Source organism: Teleopsis dalmanni, chromosome 2, assembly GCF_002237135.1.
Source record: "Teleopsis dalmanni isolate 2A chromosome 2, ASM223713v2, whole genome shotgun sequence".
Taxonomy (NCBI): Eukaryota; Metazoa; Arthropoda; class Insecta; order Diptera; family Diopsidae; genus Teleopsis; species Teleopsis dalmanni.
This window is the reverse complement of record NC_051847.1, coordinates 97,644,675-97,662,719: the sequence shown is the minus strand read 5'-3', so window position 1 is coordinate 97,662,719 and position 18,045 is coordinate 97,644,675. Positions and strand designations below refer to the sequence as shown.

At 28.0% G+C, this 18,045-nt stretch overlaps 1 protein-coding gene across 9 annotated transcripts in view; it reads right to left on the bottom strand.

Annotated features, from left to right (window-relative positions):
* The window catches only part of LOC119686480 (DNA ligase 1), a 30,625-nt gene extending 13,154 nt beyond the window's left edge, over nucleotides 1-17,471 (bottom strand). For 2 of the 9 annotated variants that reach the window (XM_038101059.1, XM_038101066.1), the window contains exons 1-2: nucleotides 11,548-11,663; nucleotides 11,392-11,471 (exon numbers count right to left, since the gene is read on the bottom strand). Coding sequence is in view for 6 of the 9 variants with exons in the window: in XM_038101061.1 (XP_037956989.1) it covers nucleotides 704-1,121; nucleotides 1,184-1,430; nucleotides 1,488-1,630; nucleotides 1,846-2,800; nucleotides 3,668-3,892; nucleotides 7,337-7,544 (2,196 nt within the window). In the remaining 3 variants the exon portion in view is untranslated. Of the gene's footprint in view, nucleotides 1-688; nucleotides 1,122-1,183; nucleotides 1,431-1,487; nucleotides 1,631-1,845; nucleotides 2,801-3,667; nucleotides 3,893-7,336; nucleotides 7,588-11,391; nucleotides 11,472-11,547; nucleotides 11,672-17,392 lie in introns of those variants that run through there. The other 7 variants (XM_038101061.1, XM_038101063.1, XM_038101062.1 and 4 more) reach the window with 7 other exon arrangements.
* Between the last annotated feature and the right edge of the window lie 574 nt (nucleotides 17,472-18,045).

Sequence of the window (18,045 nt, the reverse complement as noted above, 5' to 3'; positions counted from 1 at the left end):
TTCTAATGGAGCATATTTTGAAGGAGATAAAATAAATATTGATGAAGATTAAGAATTTTGCGTTTTATTTAAAATTTCCGGAAACTTTTCGGTTTTCGGTATTGAAATACGTTGACAATTTGAAAAGAGACTCAAAAAGTAGTTTTACCATTCAAGAAGCAGACCTACCTAATAGTAAATAAAGTCTGTCCATGCTAAAATTATAAATTGAAATGAGAAAAATCTATGCAAAGCTAACAATAAATATTACCAGCAACTGAACATCAAAATACGAAACATAAATAATTGGAAATAAAGGAACGCAAAAAGAATGCTTTTGCAGGTTTTCGCAGAAATCACTTGATATCTAACACGATTATTATATAGTTATCTCTATAAACTATGAGTTCATTCCGAATTTCTAAAAAATGCTCTTGATGTGTTCTATTCAGAGATAGTTCAAATGTGTACAGATTATCTAAGAAAAGACTTATCGAGTAATTATCGTGGAATGTCATCAATCAACCGTATTGCAAAAATTATATTTGATTTGCTACTAAACAAGTACTCTCAATCATATTTTCAAATTAAATGTTTTTTCTACTCCTCTCAGTTTATTATACTTTATAGGGAAATGTAAATTCCAATTCTCTAATTTGCATATATTCTACTCAAACGTATTTTAAGTGTTCTATATTGTCCACCTTAATTACATTACATTACATTACATTACCTTAACTTCCATTACGAAAATCTTACTTACGCATAAATAACATATTTGGTGGACGCCACATATGGGTAGAAGCTCTTGATTAATATCTCCACTTAATAAATCAACTCCACGACACCGTTCAGCCATCGACTCGATTAATGGACACTGATTTGAGCCAAAAATATAATTTTTATTTCCTAAATAAGCATCGTTTAATGACTCGTAACGTGCTCCACCCATTCCTACATCAAATCCATTAATTCCATTTGGTAATTCAGGATAACGTAAGTAACCATTGCGCTTTTTCTTTTTCCTCATTTCTTCCATATCTCCATCCATATCATCAACAACATTTCTTCCATGAGCTTTATTCCCATTCATCATCACAATAGAGTTAAGCTCCTTGATTTTTTCATCACTTAACGAACCACTGCATTTATTTAAAATAAAAGACTTCATCATGTACACTTATTTTGGAGAGTAAATACTTACTGTGGGTTCTCTATTTCGGGAGCTTTCTCCTTTTTTATAGATAAGCGTTTTTCGTTATCGATTTGGTTTTCAATGTCTTCATTTCTTTTTTCTGGATCTATGACATTTCGCAACAAGTGATTTTCATTATCAACAGATTGACGCAATTTTTCTAAAGCTCTACGCATTTTTTCTAGACTATATGCAGTAGCTAGACGTGAAAGTACGTGATCTTTAAGCCGACGAATTTCTTCCGGATTAGCTATTCCTGGAATAGTTAAACATTTTCATTTGCATTCAAATATAGAAATATTAAGTTATTTACCTTCATGTGCACCGGTGTATTTAATAGTCTCATCAATAATAAAGTCTTCGATTGACTGTAGTTTTCTATCCATGTTGTCTAATTTATCAATATCGAGGTCTCGTTTCTTTTTTTCTTCCGCATTGAGTTCATCATCGTTTATTCTTTTTCAAACAATAAATAAATTAATATAATATATTTTTATAAGTACTTTATTAGAAAATTATAAACATATTATTTAAAGAAAAACGTAGAAGGAAATTTAAATTATGAATAAAATATTATTATCATTAAAAAAATAGTGTTTTTTTTGTAATAAAAGAGCAATACGTGATCTATTTTTTGTTTAAATAAAAATTATGTTTATTGAAAAACTTACTCCAATTTATTTTCCCTCTTTACAGCTTTCTTTTTTCTATCAAGTCCAAAGTACTTTGACCATTGTATTGACTTCTTTTTACGTAAGTTGGTTAAATTATCTGGAAGGGTCTGTCGCTGTTGCAAAACTTCACCTACAGTTCTTTTCTTTTTCATAGCTGTGAGATCTCTTTTCTTTTTACGTTCTTCTTCCTCTTCTTCTTCGAAATCTTCATGTTCTTCTTCCTCTTCCTCCTCCTCATGTTCGTCATCATGTTCTTCCGAATCTTCGGGTTCTTCATGACTATCTGGTGAATGGCTACGTTTTTTATGCTTATGCTCAGTATGAGTGTGACCATGATAACCAGCATGACCATGTTGATGGCTATGTTGTGAGCTAACTGCTGTTGCCTGTGGTACAACTCTAGCACTTTCCTCAGTCAAATTATTTTTCCTCATTGGAATTTCTAAATGCATATCATTTGGAGCAGAAGTGTTGGGTATATTTGTAGTGGACACTTTATTTTCCTGATTAATGGAGCGCTTCTTCTTTTCATCATCCGATGTACCAAATAACTCACTTAATTCTTGTGCAACTTTTTCGTCCGTTTTACCAAATTGTGCTTCTTCATTAGGAAGTGAACGTTTAGTAGACCGCTTAGCGACAGGAAAACGTTTTTTTTGCTCCGAATATGGCAGCCAAGGAAGTACTGGATATGATCGTTTTTTCTGCATTAACATATAGTATGGAGGAGTCCTAATTCGTTTCTTTTCCTCAAACAAATCGCCTTCAATATCATTTTCTTGTTGTTGATATTTTTCCCAAAGGTGGCGTAAAGCTTCCTTATAGCGCTCCTCTCGTTCATGTTCTTGTGTCTCCTCAATTTCTCGTAAGAACTGTTCAGTAAGCTCTGCATGTTCTGGTCCATTAGATACTTGAGCGTCACGCTCTCGAAATACTGATACGGGTCCTGAATCTGCGATATAACAATAATATTGTCACTTCTCTTCTTATATGCTTATTTTGTAAAATACTATTAATTTACTACTATTAATTTTGTATGTGTATATTTAATTATATTGTAAACTAAGTTTAGTTGTTTTCATATTCTTTATTAAATCTATTCTTGAAAATTGAAATCCACTATACATTAAAATATACTACAATTTTCGTAAAGAACCTATTATTTTCGTTTGTTTTCCAAATTATATTATATATACTTTATTAAAATAAATAACTTCTTAAGATAGCAATGATATGTACATATACATATATAGAGAATGACAATGTAATGTAATTTTTTCAAATTTTAATTCAGTGAATCCCATTCCCTGAACTTGGAATAATACACTATTAACTAAAAGTACCAGAGGAGGGTCCATTAAATATTTATTTAAAATAAACAAAATTATTCTTGATTTTATTTCAGTTGAGGGAAAATTGAATGAAAGCATAAATTATTATTTTTTTATGTGTGCAATAAATTAAGACCCAAAAGTGAAATGGATTTTCATAAAAAAGCGATTTTCATCCACACATGTATTTCTTTTTTTTATTATGAAATTTTTTTTCGCATTTCCTATTATCACCAATCGCACTTAATGCGGAGCCGATGTTTCCGTCAACTTTTGTAAGAGCAATTCACTGCTTTTCCGAGTGAATTCACTTATCAAATTGGACATACATTTAAATATGTTCGTATGAAAGGATGCTTAGTTTCTTCCTCACTTGGCCCTTTAATCCTTTACATTAATTTGGATTAAAGTTCGTATTTGTGCTTTTTACACTTTCATTTCCATTCAGAAAATTTTGCTAACCTATTTCAGAGCGCGATTGCACTTACCATACTTATTGTCACGTTCTCTAAAGTATGACGAACGTTTGGTTTCTTCGGGATAGTTAGGAAAGTTATTATTATCCTCATCAAATTCGTAGCCACCAAATGGTCCTAAGGACAATCCACCATGATCGGCATCATAATTCTCACGTTCCAAATACTTGGCTAGCAGATTGTTTACTCTATGACGGTTACGGTTTTTGTTGTAGGTGTTTGCTGGGGAATCGATATCTGTAAGTGGGGAAAGTGGAGAGTGTATGTATGTGGTCGAAAGTGGATATTTAAAGGAAACATGCATTAATTTATTTACTTTATTCTTGTGCAATAATTTATTAGATTTTTAATAATTTTACAACGTTATAAGTTAGGTTATTGAGTCACTTTTAATTTAGGAAAATTTTATGATAAGGGAATAATTTTCTTTTATGATAAAATGAAAAGTGAACTAATAATTTTGTAAGCCAATATATAAAATGGGAACGTTGAAAAATGACTGCCATACCATGTACGATGTTGTCCAAATCTCCAAATCGAATAGTAAAGTGTCCTCACTATAATTGATTTATGAAGCCGATATTTTTGTTTAGGACGTTTTTATAATGAGTCATCATCATAAATACATTTGTAGAATAGAGATAGAATCAATCTTAAATAATTAATCCTTTAAAATTACCCAAAATTAGTCAATCTAATAGCTCCCTCCCCCATACAATTTAATAATTCTTAATCTCTCAAAAAGGTTTCAGATACCCTAATTTGTATATCTAAGTCAAATATTCTGATATTATATTATTTTACGCAATATTATTTATTTGGGCATTATATAAAATAAACAAAATCAGAGATATATTCGCGGTTAACACACAGATATAATCCGGGTGATGCTCACGATGGTCCAATTTCATGCAATTTTTATAACAAAACAAATGGAAATGATATGACTGATTGCACTCAACAAATATATTTCTAGTACTACGTGAACATGTTAATCCGAACAATTATGTTTCAAGAGTTCATCGGGTTGCTGAATTATCGATTTACCGAGGGGTTTTTATTTTTACCAATACTGTAAATAAAACAGTCTAATTTATATGATATTGAACTTTAAGCAAGATCATCAAATATATCACAAAATTTTATTAAATTTGATACTGAATATAGCAGTTTATACGACTGCTAAAGGGGATGACAGGCATGTCTATCCATTAATTTGCCAAATGAGCTTTCAAATATATGTATCCGAATCATTAAAGGAATATTTATTTTTTTTGTTCTGATTAGGGAGTTTAGAAAGAAGATTCATGCGAAGCCGGGATTATGCAATGTCCGAATTATATAAAGTAGTCTGGTATATATATTTTATAAAATATTTAAATTGTTATAATTTTGATATAAAAATTTTGTATAAATTTTTTTTAATTTTGATATGAATAAACTTCAAGTTACTAGGCGATTTATAATATCACGCATTCATATTTTATTAGGCTTCAAAAAATGCTTTTGACGCAGTAGCAAAAAATATAGTTGAACCATTGCCTAGGTTTGCCACTACTAGTTTATCTAACTAATATGACAGAATTTCAATGCAAAATATATCTATTTTTACTTAGAAAACTAAATTTTATGTAATAATTATATTAAATAAAGTAAGATTTTTAAAGATTTATGTATTTAAAATTTAAAAACATTAATAGAACTTTTTTCTATTGACAATCTTAATTAAAGAGAGAACTGCAAAGGAACTTTGCATTTTTTCTTTTTTCTTTATAGTATTTTAGACTTAAGGAAAAGTTTGATATTTAATCATTATAAGATTCCTTACTATATTGCTTTTATTTATAAAAATATTCTTGTTCAAATAAAGCAGTTTCAATCTGAAAAAAAATATAGGAAGAAGAGGTCTCTTAAATGCAAAATATCACATTATTTTTAGCCTCATATCAATTTACATACAAATATAATAAATACAATAAATATATTTGAAAAATATTATGATATTATGAATAAAAATGTTTTGTTGATATGATATATATAGTGGCTCTCTTAATCCTCTGGAGAGCAAACAAAATATCATACTTTTTCTTATCAGATTCTTCTTATTCTTATAGAAGATTATTATTCTTCTTATCTCTAATATCTTATTAGAGATTTACTTTATGCAAAAACATTCCTATATCTTTCTGAGCCATTGAGCATAACAAGTTTGAAGAGCATATATTGCATTACTTAGAAATTCGTTTTTTTAAAGAATTTAAATAAACGTGACGGTAATTAACATTACCATTATTCTCCATCTAGGAGAATATTAGTACTTCCATACGTTGTTCTAAACCTAGACCAGTGTTTTACAACGTGAAGCCTCCAGTACACAGAGGGACAATTTGACTATTTAAAGGCATTTCCGTTTACACAAAGTTTTTCCTGTTTTTATTTAAGTTTTTATTTAGAACAGATTATAGTGGATAGTACAATGGGTCTTAGGCGGGGCACAATATGCAAAAGGCTAGAAAGCAATGACTTAGAGGTTTTACTACTTATAACACATCCACATTATTTTGACCAATACGGAAATATTTCTAAATGCAGTGGTAAGATTAAAATTGTGATGTTTTTACCTAGAGCGAAAATAGTAATTCGAAAAATAGTCGTTGTATTCGTATAAATGAAAAATATAATGATGAAAACAATATTTCATTGTTTTCGGAAACGTCAAAAGATTATTATAACAAATTTGAAAAATATTTTTGTTTGTTATATTTTTTCTAATTTCGTTGAAAAGTCAGTTTGAACTAAATATAGTGCCTTCAATACAGACTTCCAAGAAACCAAGTCTCTTAATAATAAAAAGATATTTCATACTCAAAAGAAAGGAATATCATATGAAATTAGATATCAATTACTTCTTATTATAAAAAGAAATAAACTGCAATAAAAAATGCTTTTACAAAAGAATAGTATTGAAATTTAACAATTAAAAATAAAAATATAATTAATTAATTCATTTATTCTACAGCTGGTTTATGATTTTGTTTTAATATAAACACAGCAAGTGAATTTTTTAATAAAACTTTCACAAATTAACAAAACTCCAGAAAAATATGTGAACTTACAAGTCAAGTACGGTTTTGGGTCAGTTGGTTAAGGACACGCTGATTCTGAGCTTCAAATTTGGCAGGGCACGAGTTCAATTCCTGGCACTTACAATCTCAAAAAAAAAATTATTTACAAATAATTAATTACAAGAATTATTTCTAAGACCACTGATGATGGGTATTTAGCAATACACGAAACAGCTGTATAGTCAGCCAAAAATTCAGTTAATTAAAATAATATAAAATGAGTTTTTGTTCTTGTAGTTCACTATTTTGCGAAACTTCTCTATTAAATACCACAGTTTCTGTTTAAGTAAAAAATAATCACTTCTGTCATATTGACATTAAAATAAAACTTTTTATTATAAAAAGATTATAGAGTTTTAAATAGTCTTGTTAAAGTTTCATATACACAGAGATATTATAAGTAATGAAAAGTGAATGTATATAACATAATGATTAAAATATACAGAGGTTATCAACGTTTTCGAAAATAGAAATAAAAACTTTTCGCTTCATTTTAAGCAACATTATAATAGAGAAAGAATTCAATTTACGTTTTCGGTTAAATTGCATAACATACCTTCATCCCAGTAATCCTGTTCAGAAGCACTGCCCATTGCGCTGCCGAAGAAATGTTGCTGTGTTGGCGGTGCGTTAAGGGGATATTTAGCAGCCTCGCGATGGTGTAACTCATCCACAGCTGCTTGCAAAGAGTATGGAGAACGTTGAGCCCATGAACCATTTGCCAACCATATTAGAAGCGACAGCCAACAAAATGTGCTCTTCATTGTCGGCCTTATAATCGTATCTTCCTTTTAAACTGAAATTGTGCTTTTAAAAAATAATTACAATCACTTAAAATGCCGCTGGAAATAAAAACATCTTTTTTATTTATGACAAATTGTTAGAAGCACTTGTTACTGATTTGTACAGTCCAAGAATTATTATGTTGAAATATTTTTATGCGAATTTTGAGTACATCTCTTGAAACGAACCATTATTGACGGAAAGCCAATTCAATTACATGACATAAATTTATTATCCTAGTACAATATCATTCAAATTTTACAGTGTGAAATAAAAATTATTTGATCTTTTTATTTCTACTTATTAATATGTAATTTCAATTTGATGTTAAAGTTAATAATTAGTCAACATTCAAGAATTAAGAAATCAATAAAATCGATAAATTATAAAGAAACAAATCTTAATTATAGGCCAAGGTACTTCAACTATGGCACATTGAGTTTCATGTTATTTTACATCATTTGTATGCTCCAAATATGCTCAAGGAACAAGCTGCTCTATGGTGTGAACCCAAAATGGAAGCATGTGAGGGAATACGTGAATAAAGTTTATGACTTTTTCCAGAATAAAAAGATGTAGATGATTGCCTGTTGGTCTACATACGCACGTAGTTTACCAGCTAAGGAATTTGTTCTGTCAATAAAAAATGTTATGCAAATGAAGCTGTTATGAATTTCTTTAATAAATTCAAAAAATTCTTGCTCCTTTCCCATCCCAACAAATTAACGATGTAGATAGGTTTTTGATTGTTCGCGTGACATTCCCTCAATGAAAAAAACAGATTAGGACGTTAACACAGACATTCCTTAACACTTCGTTCTTTATTAAATTTTTTGGGAATGTACGATTGGAATTTCATTATTTGACGAATGAAGGTGAATTTAATTAAGTTTTTGCATCTCTCAGATATTTTAATTTTATTAATACAAAAATAATTTCATAAATAGTGTGCAAGAAGTGGGTGAACGATGTGGCCTTGTTAAAGATTATATATTTCTGTATGTAACGTGGGTTTTAAAGTAAGTCCACTGTATAGATTTTTGAAAGAAGTCCTTATTTTGACAATTACATATGTCGGAACGGTATACCCTTTACTGATATATGATTAAAATTGTATGTTTACGTTTTTATATTCATGCGTTTTAATGATTGTGTATTTTTAAATTAAATTTGATATATTAATCGAAATATTTTGATAAAGGATTTACTAAATTTAAAACAAAACTATTATCTTTTGATATAGGGCCCCACCTACTTCTAGTCCTAGGACCAGCATAGGGCCGTACCTTTTTTGATACGCATTTTTAAACAAATAGATGTATTACCTCCGTTCTATTCGTTTAAATGCCCTAAATTATTGACCTCATATATGTGTAGGATATACTTTAGCAACATATGTAATTGCCAATACATAGTTTCCCTATAAGTACTTATTTTTAAAAAGTACTCTTTACTTTGGAATGCTCCTTATGTAAATGTCAAGAATTTGAACTTAACATACAACGGACTACAGTTAACCTTGCATGTACGAATATTGCAGATATGTAGCAAATGATTGTAAATTAGTGAGTAATCAAGCGTATTATTTAAATAATAATAATAATACAAATACTAACCAATAATTACCACTCATCATGGCTACTGTCATTAAAATATCTAACTTCAATTATTTATTTTAAGTGTTAAAATCGTTCATTTACCCTCAGTTAAATAATTATATTAATTAATATTTTAAATAAGGATTTTCAATTTCCAACCCAATATTTGCGAACCTAATATTTCGTAGAAATTATGTAAACTTTGTTTTACCAACTGTCTGGATTCTTAAAGTGTAGGATAGGTTGAGATAGAATCAAAATTCCTGGTAGCTTACTTAGATTATTATAAATTTCAGGTAGTTTGGCTTACGATTTTTGAAGGAATCTGATACTTTGTTTATTTTAATATATATTAAATATATGAGTACAATATATAATAATTTTCTAATAACTAGAGTAAAATATTACAGAAAAGTTTATGTACATTTTTAAATGTTTTTAAAAAAAGAGTAAATAACAATTCGTATATAGAAATATACATTATTAGAGCAATGTTCTGATATGGTTTTGAGTATAATCTGCTATTAGATTGGATGATTTCAGTCAATTTCCCATTTTATAGTAACTTTATTTTGCTACTTTCCTTCTACAACAGTTATATATTATTTTTAACAAATAATTTTGTATAAACTGCATATATCTGAAGTTCGTATTAGAAATATTAACTAAAATACTTTGGGAACAACTTTCACTATAACTGTCTATTAATTAAAAACAGCAATTTCTTAATCAATAGATTTATTGTGTCACATAAATAGTCCATGTGTAATTTAGACCCTAACAAGTATAACACCTAAAGGATGCCACGCTGGTGAGGTGTTAGTCTTAATCTGCGAAATTATATTGTATTTTATTTTAAGTGTGTGGAACTTTTTCCTCAACCATGCCAAACCATGTAATTTAATATCACAGAAAAAATTAATACGTAACATTGTATGTAACATCTAGTAAATATATGGAGTTCAGAAATAATTAGGAAGCAAAGAAGTAAATCCACCTTTGTGGTGGTGTGTACTGGTGTTCTACCTTTTTTGTGTACCTAAATATAATTTTATTTAAAATGTTTTTATGTAAGAGTATACAAAATTTATACACAAAAAAAAATTGTTATAATTAAGTTAATTAAAAAATATTTGTTTTAAATTTGTAAATATTATTTCAAAATATTTATTTAAATTAATTCAAAATAATATTTTATTTAATAAGTAACATTTTGTTTAATATTTCATAATTGGTTACTGGTCTTCGAATCCTTAATGCAAATAAACTCCGAAATGTAATTAATTCAATTGCCTCGAGTAATTTAATAAAAGCTCTACACAATGAAATGAAAAACCAGAAGGAAATCAATTATTTTCCCACGTTGAAAAGGGCAACAAAATTGAATTCCAAATGAATTGTATTTGATAATTCGAGGATACATTTGCAAATGGAAATCAAAGCTTCTTAATTGTGAAGCGGAAATAAATTTATTTCATTCAATTAAACCCTCGCAACCCAAAGTAATTAACAGGAATATTCGAACGGAGAACACAGGCAGCATCATTCTTCTTCCTCTAAAAAGCATTTCCAAAAATTATATTAAATAATAATATACTTTTTATACTGAACGCTGTCCTCAGAGTTTTCCTCTTCTAGGTTGCATGAGAATAATTTTTGGATATTTTACGATGCACAACATATACACAAAATCCTTTAAGGCGCATCGCAGTTCGTTTACACCTACGCAATGCAAGTGCAGCCTTAATTGTTCGGTTCATTGCTAACGTCATCATAAATAAACTTGTTTTTGTAAAAATTCTATTTATAATGACCTTAACCAACCTTATATTTATTTTATCCGAAATTATAATTGAATGAAAATCCAAAAATTTTTAATAAATATATATAATAATCTATAAAATAATAAAATAATAAAATAAAAATATAATTATGAAGTATAAGTATAATTAAGTATCTTACAATTTCATAGGATTTTTATTGATTTAATGAACATAAAAATGAAAATTAGTATGAAATGAAAAGTGTAATTGCGAACTAAAAACAATATTTAAAAATGTGTATATCAAAACACTTGTTGAGAAAAGCAACTTTCAGCAAAAATGCTCTAATTTCCGAAAAAAATTTATATATATATTACACACATTTACTTCTGGGCCTCACATGCCCAGTTTTCTTATAAATGACGATATTAAATTGCGAATATATTTTTTAAAACAGACGAACTTACCTGTCGGATAAATCAATCTTTTCTTTCTCACTGTGGTCTGTCTACTTGCTCTACACAATTTTTGAAAGATACAAAGTTTTCTTAATTTAAAAATAATTAAACTAATTAATTTTTAACAGATTTTTATTTGTAATGAACACTGAAGAAAAAATTTACCTTAATCTAGTTTTAATAACTCTTCACTTTTTAAAAATAAAACTTTATATATCTCAACTCAAATTTGGTAGCCGCCCCATGGGAAACGGATTTCGCAATGCAAAACACTACCCTGCTGCAGACGCTTTTTATACAATCGCTAAAATGAAGTGCTCAATCGGCACCGCAAAAGCTTTTAAAAGTGCTGCACAAAAAGTGTGCTGCCAGACTTTACATTTCAACACATTTCAGAATAAAATAAAATTAACTTTTTCTACTGTGTGTGTGTTCTACTCGTTGTAGAGTAATATTAGTTATACTATTGTGAGGATAATGATATATATATCCACTAAAGTAAAGTGAATATTTCAAAAATCTACATACCTATTTACTCGACTTGGACATTTCTCGAGACAAATTTCCTATTTTTACCCTAATTAGACATAAATATAAGTTAAACTATTATGAGAATAATGAAAATTATATACCTACACTATAGTAAAGTGAATATTTCAAAAATCTAGACATCTAGATTTAGATATTTAATGAGATAAATGTCCTATTTTTACTCATATTTAATATTTAACGAATTTCTGAAATATTTTTTTATTCTTTAATTGCATATTTCCTAAAACAGGTATGTGTACCTGATTCACTGATTCACTGGTTAAATGTTAAATGAGGATGTGAAATAAGAAATGTGTTTGTTGCAAATATCAGTTAAATCTGGTTATTCTTGTTAAAACATTTTCAGTTCAAAAGGCTTAAATACCTTTAAAACCAAATGAAAGATCTCAAATCGAAGTCATATATTTATTGAATTATTACTATGCAGTGTATATACGTCATAATTAAATTGAGATAACAGTAACTGCATTTCAGTGAGCAATGATTTAATTTTTTTTTTTATAAAAATGGTACGTGTTAAAAGTAAAAGTAATTTGCGATGCATCATATTGATTATTTGTTTATTTGTTTATAATATACTGTTAAACTTTTTCGCTTAATGATAATATATGACCTATTTATGTTACACTAACGGCAACTTAACACTTGAAAATGTTTTAAGTCGCGTTTACATTATCGTGAAGCTTAAAAACGTTTTAAAATTTTTTTTAATACAATTTTTAAATCTGTTTTTCTAGACTTCTAAAATTTAAGTTTTATATTATAATAATATATAATTATATACATTATATATATATTATATTATATATATGGGAAATTTTAAAAGTTGATTATTATAACTATAAAGGATGGAATTCAGTAGTTTTATTAGCTTTAGTGCATTTCTTATATGTAAATTATTATTTTTACTCCATTTTAAATTAATAACAGACACATTTTTTTCTCTATATTCAAATTTAAAAAATTACACTACTTTCAAAATATTTCCCGGTTTTATTTAAGTCAACTGTCATTGACATTTATTTAAAACAAAGGTCACTTTTTCGTTAATTAACTTTACCTTTTGCTTAAAATTTATCTTACGTATAGTTGTATTTGAAATGTCACTTAATTTCAGTCTTCGTTTCGACGAAATTAAGGTCGTTTTCCTTAATTTTGTTCTAACCTTAAAACTGAATTTTGTACCGAAAAAACAACTTAATTTTGCTGAAACGAAGATGAAATCAAGGTTTTTGCGAAATTAAAGTGTGTCTGAACATAGGATTATGTTGTTTCTTACAGCGTTTTCTTTAAAAATTTCTAAATAAGTTGAGTTTCACTTTTTAATATGTACTTTTTACTTAAATTTCTTTATGTTTTTAAAGAAATATAACAAAAAGAGTTGCATTTTTGTTTCAAAATGTAACTTATTAATTTTTTAAAAGTAAAATGTTTTTTGAAAAGTTCAGTTTTAATTTAATCTTTTCAAACATAACATTTTACTTTTTTATTGTCTCAGTATAGTAGTACATATAGTCGCAACCAGTAGTACGTAAGTACACAAGACCCCATATTTTTATTTATTGCTAATTTTGTATTCAGACTTGAATAGCGGCAGCCTTATGCTTAAAAACGGGGAGGAGAATATGATCACACTTCTTCAATTTCGCTGTTTCTTTATCTTAATATATATAAAAATGCAAGTCATCAGGAATTGTTTAAAATATTTTCAAGCGTCAAGCGGTCGCCAATGTAAACAGTCCCACTATACCGTACATATGATACGTTATATAGGGTCGTATTGCTAATGGCATTTTTCATCAATTGCGTTCTACTTTTGTTCTGCAGATATACTCCACATTTAAACCAAATGTAAACAAGATGAACTGTTACTTCTCCACGTTGTTATTGTTTGCAATTCTGAAACGTTGCACTTTTTGTAAAAATTTAAAATGAGAATATTAAAATTTCACAATTTTATAGAATTTCGCTACTGTTTCATTTCTATTTAATTCTGTTTCAGAAAACTTGATGCATTCATCTCATAACGAACAAAATGCTCTAGATAGTTTTTAATAACTTCAGAAGCAGTAGATGTCTGCATACCACAGAAATCACTGTAAGTTATTAACATTCCATTGCTAGTAAAAAAAACATAGAACTAACAAAAACATCGAACTGGCTGACAAAGAATAGGTTTTGTTTTCAATCAATAGTGATATTCTGTCTAGAACTATCAATGCAATATATTTAGACTTCTGTCATAAATTCTACATCGTTCCATATATTAAAATGTTTTGGTCTCAAACAAATTATTTTATTCAATCAAGAATAATTGCCAATTAAGTTTCCTTCATCAATAATATCAATATCTGAATTTGTGTTTTACTTACTTCGTAATGTCATTTAAACACCTTTCTCTCATCCAAAATTCTTTCATTTAAATTTTATGAAGCAGTTAATACACTGCTGGCATTTTCTTCGGATTTCGATATTGTGAATAATTATCCCACAAAACATTTACAATCGGTCTTAATTGTCTGTTTAATTAATCTTTAAAAAAATTTTAACTGAAAACGCGAATTTGATAATTCAAACTCCATCATTATCTTAGGTAAATTTACATTTAAACTGACTCTGAAAATCCGGCCCTCGATTATAAAATGAAGCATGAATAAATGACCTATCCTCTCTAAGGTATTGAAATAATGTAAAGTAACTCAAAATATATTTTATTATAATAGCGTTATTAAAGTTGATTCATGCAAAACAAACTATAATTCTAAAAACAGAAATTCTTTTTAAAGTTTATAACAAGTTCAGCATATTGCTTCATTATTATATACAACATTAAAAGTTCTCTGATCCAATGGATCAATGGATCAGAGATAACTTTCAGAGATAAGAGATCAAAGATAACTCTGATCCATTGATAAGATTACTTTAATCTAGTCTGTAATAAAAATTAATTAACCAGATAAATATAATTACAGAAAGTATTTTTATTACTCCTTAATAAGAAGTTTCATCCAAAAAATTAAATACCATATATATCTCAAAAGCACATATCAGGCGTACTTTTTAAATGTAGAGGCGATCTTTTTAAATTAAACGACAGAGAATTTAATATATCAGAACTTGATTGTTCTTTGTGTAATTGTTATGAAATAGAAAACATATGTCATATTATTGGTGTATGTCCGATTTTTAGGCCATAGACGTCTTTTTTTTTTGATGAACCACTTCTCTCCGAAAAAGAAGTTAAAGTCTCATTAAATATGTTAGTAGCAACACTAATAAACTGTACAAATTTTTGAAAAATGTTTTATGTCATAATCTTACGCACAACAATGTTATTGTAAATTTCGAACCTTTTGAATAAGTCCAACCTTTTGAAAAAAGGTTCGACTTATGGAGACTTCGAGTTAGAGAATTTTTAATTTTTTTTTTATTTTTGAAAGAAACTAGAATTATATTTTAAGATACTTATTTATTTGCAATCAAATAAAGCACAGAAATTATAGTGCAGTAAAATATTCAGAAATTAGTGTTTGAGATTTTAATTTCCACTTTAGAGTCCACTTTATTCATACTCTTATAGTGATCATCAGTTGTAGTATCATTCGTTTGCAAATATAAATTCAGAATTTTGATTGAGTCTTCTACTTCATTTTTAGAATGCTGATGAAGAATTACATCTACCAAACCCTCATCATCCTTTCCGTTGCACTTAGAATTGGATCTAGTAATTTAGAGCTAGGTATAGTGCTCAATAATATCGTTATTTGTAAGAAAGCTTATTGTACAAATTTCATTATCAAGCTCAATATAATCATTCAAATAGCATTGCAATTATTTTATTTACTTTAAACCACGCTGCCAGTGACTGGTATTTGCATAAAGAAGCAACATAAGAAAGAAAAAATTAAACATTTAGTTTGGAAAAAGGGACTTCCCCTAACACCATAATGGATTGTGTTTAAGTTATAGAGAAATTCGAGTAACAGAAGTTCGAGTTATGGAAGCAGATTTGCATGTAATTTGCTCTCTAAAACCCTGTTGTATCCTTTTTAATTCGAGTAATAGAAAATTTGAGTTATAAAAGTTCGAGTTATGGAAGTTAGACTGTATTCCATAAAGGATAATTATCACATATAAAGTGAATAAATATATTAATTCAGCAGTTATTAATTAAAGCGGTTGTGCTTCTTTATATCTTTGCAATGCATAAGAAAAATATGCATTTTTACCATAAAATTTAAATAAAATTAACTTCTAGTATTAGATACTAACAACAAAAATTTGGTTGCAAAATTAAGTCGCCACTGGAACAGTGCAAAGAAGAAGGACGGAAATATTTGTGGCTCAGCAATCAAAAGATACCAAATTTTTGCGATGTAAAGGAACCTAGAGGTGAAACTATAACTTTATATATTTTTTCTTTCATATAACAAGTTAAGTAAATAGAAAAAAGTTAACTAGACATTATTTTGACCTCAAAGAACGCTAACTGTCACGCTGGTTTCATCGCAATTAACAAATTTTCACATAGAAAGAATAATATTAATAAAAATTATATTTCATTATTATGATATATGCAAACGGTAGATTCTGTAAAGAGAATGAGGAGTCGGCCACACATGTGCTGTTAGAATGTCCTGCGCTAATGCACAAATGGAATAGACTCCTTGAAATGTACACCCTTACAGAAGAGGTAATAAAACTCTGTAAAGTAGGTTTTACACTACTTTTTATTGATGCAACAGGGCTTAGAGACCTACTCTAAATCCAGCCACATCCCCTAATAATAATCATATTATATAGCGGATAGTACAGTATAAAATATTAGATAGAAAAACAAAAACAAATTCTGTTGTTGAACAGAATTGAATAGAAAATGATTTTTTTTTTAAAGTTGCTGACGTATAATTATTATGTTATTTAAGTTAACATAATAAATATCATAAATACTTATTTCATTTTAAGTAATATTTTTTTAATTTATTATTAAAAATATTTCTTAAATTATCTTTTATTTTTTAATATTGTTTTATTCACGAATGTGGCAACTTAACATAAGAAAAATGTAATGATTTACTTAATCAATATGCGTGCGCAATTAATGCAAAACAGAATGTTCTTTTGAACTTTATTCTAAAATATTAGTAATATTATTCGAATATTGATAACTTCATTTTTTACAATCAGTTCTTTAATGGCATAAAAAACTAATCGATACTTCAGAGGAATCTCGACACATTAATTAAAACAAAAAGTAACTCATACGATACGTTGAATTCTCAGCTTAATTTTAATCAACCTGTTGTTTTTGTTGTTTTGTACGGCGTAGTAAAGTTTTATGCAAGTTACTTTATAAACTCAAATTTATAGAGAATTGGTTTAATTATATTAAAAATCACGTTACATCGATTTAATATTAATGCATAAACAATATCAATTTATTTTCTTATAAACTTACCAATAATATTTTATTAAATTATTAAACGAAACTAAACAAAATTTAATGTATTTATTACACCCACTCAACAAAAAACCTTTGCTGTATGAAAACTCAAGTTTATGACGAGAACCTTTAAGGGTGTTGCCACATTTCTGTTGCTGTAGTTATTTTTAGATACTTATATTCTCTCGATTCTAGAAAGCTCACTAACTTTGAAAAAGCTTCCCTAAATTAATTGCTTCTCATATAATCACGGAAAGAAAGTGAGTGAAATAACTTTTTACGTCCTTCAACCCTAACCTAGGTCTAAGACTTTTTGGTAGTTGATTTTTATGAGCTCTCCTTACTTTTATTTTTATTGTTATTCTCTTTCATGAATAAAGTGAAATAAAAATCCTGTTGCACAATGTTATGAATGGCAAAATGCTTTCTATCGCATACATTCCTTTCTCTTCCTCACCACCACTTTTTCGTGCGAAATGAGTTTTTACGTAACACCTGTTACATCCTTCTAGTTGACTTGACTTCCAATGGCAAGAAAGCATTTCGGTGTAATCGTAAAATTATTTTTTGGCCACTGGTAATAAAATTTAATCATATTTGGTTCTAATGTCAGGTTAATATATTCCATGTCAGATATATGTATATACAATTGAATTTATATTACGCTA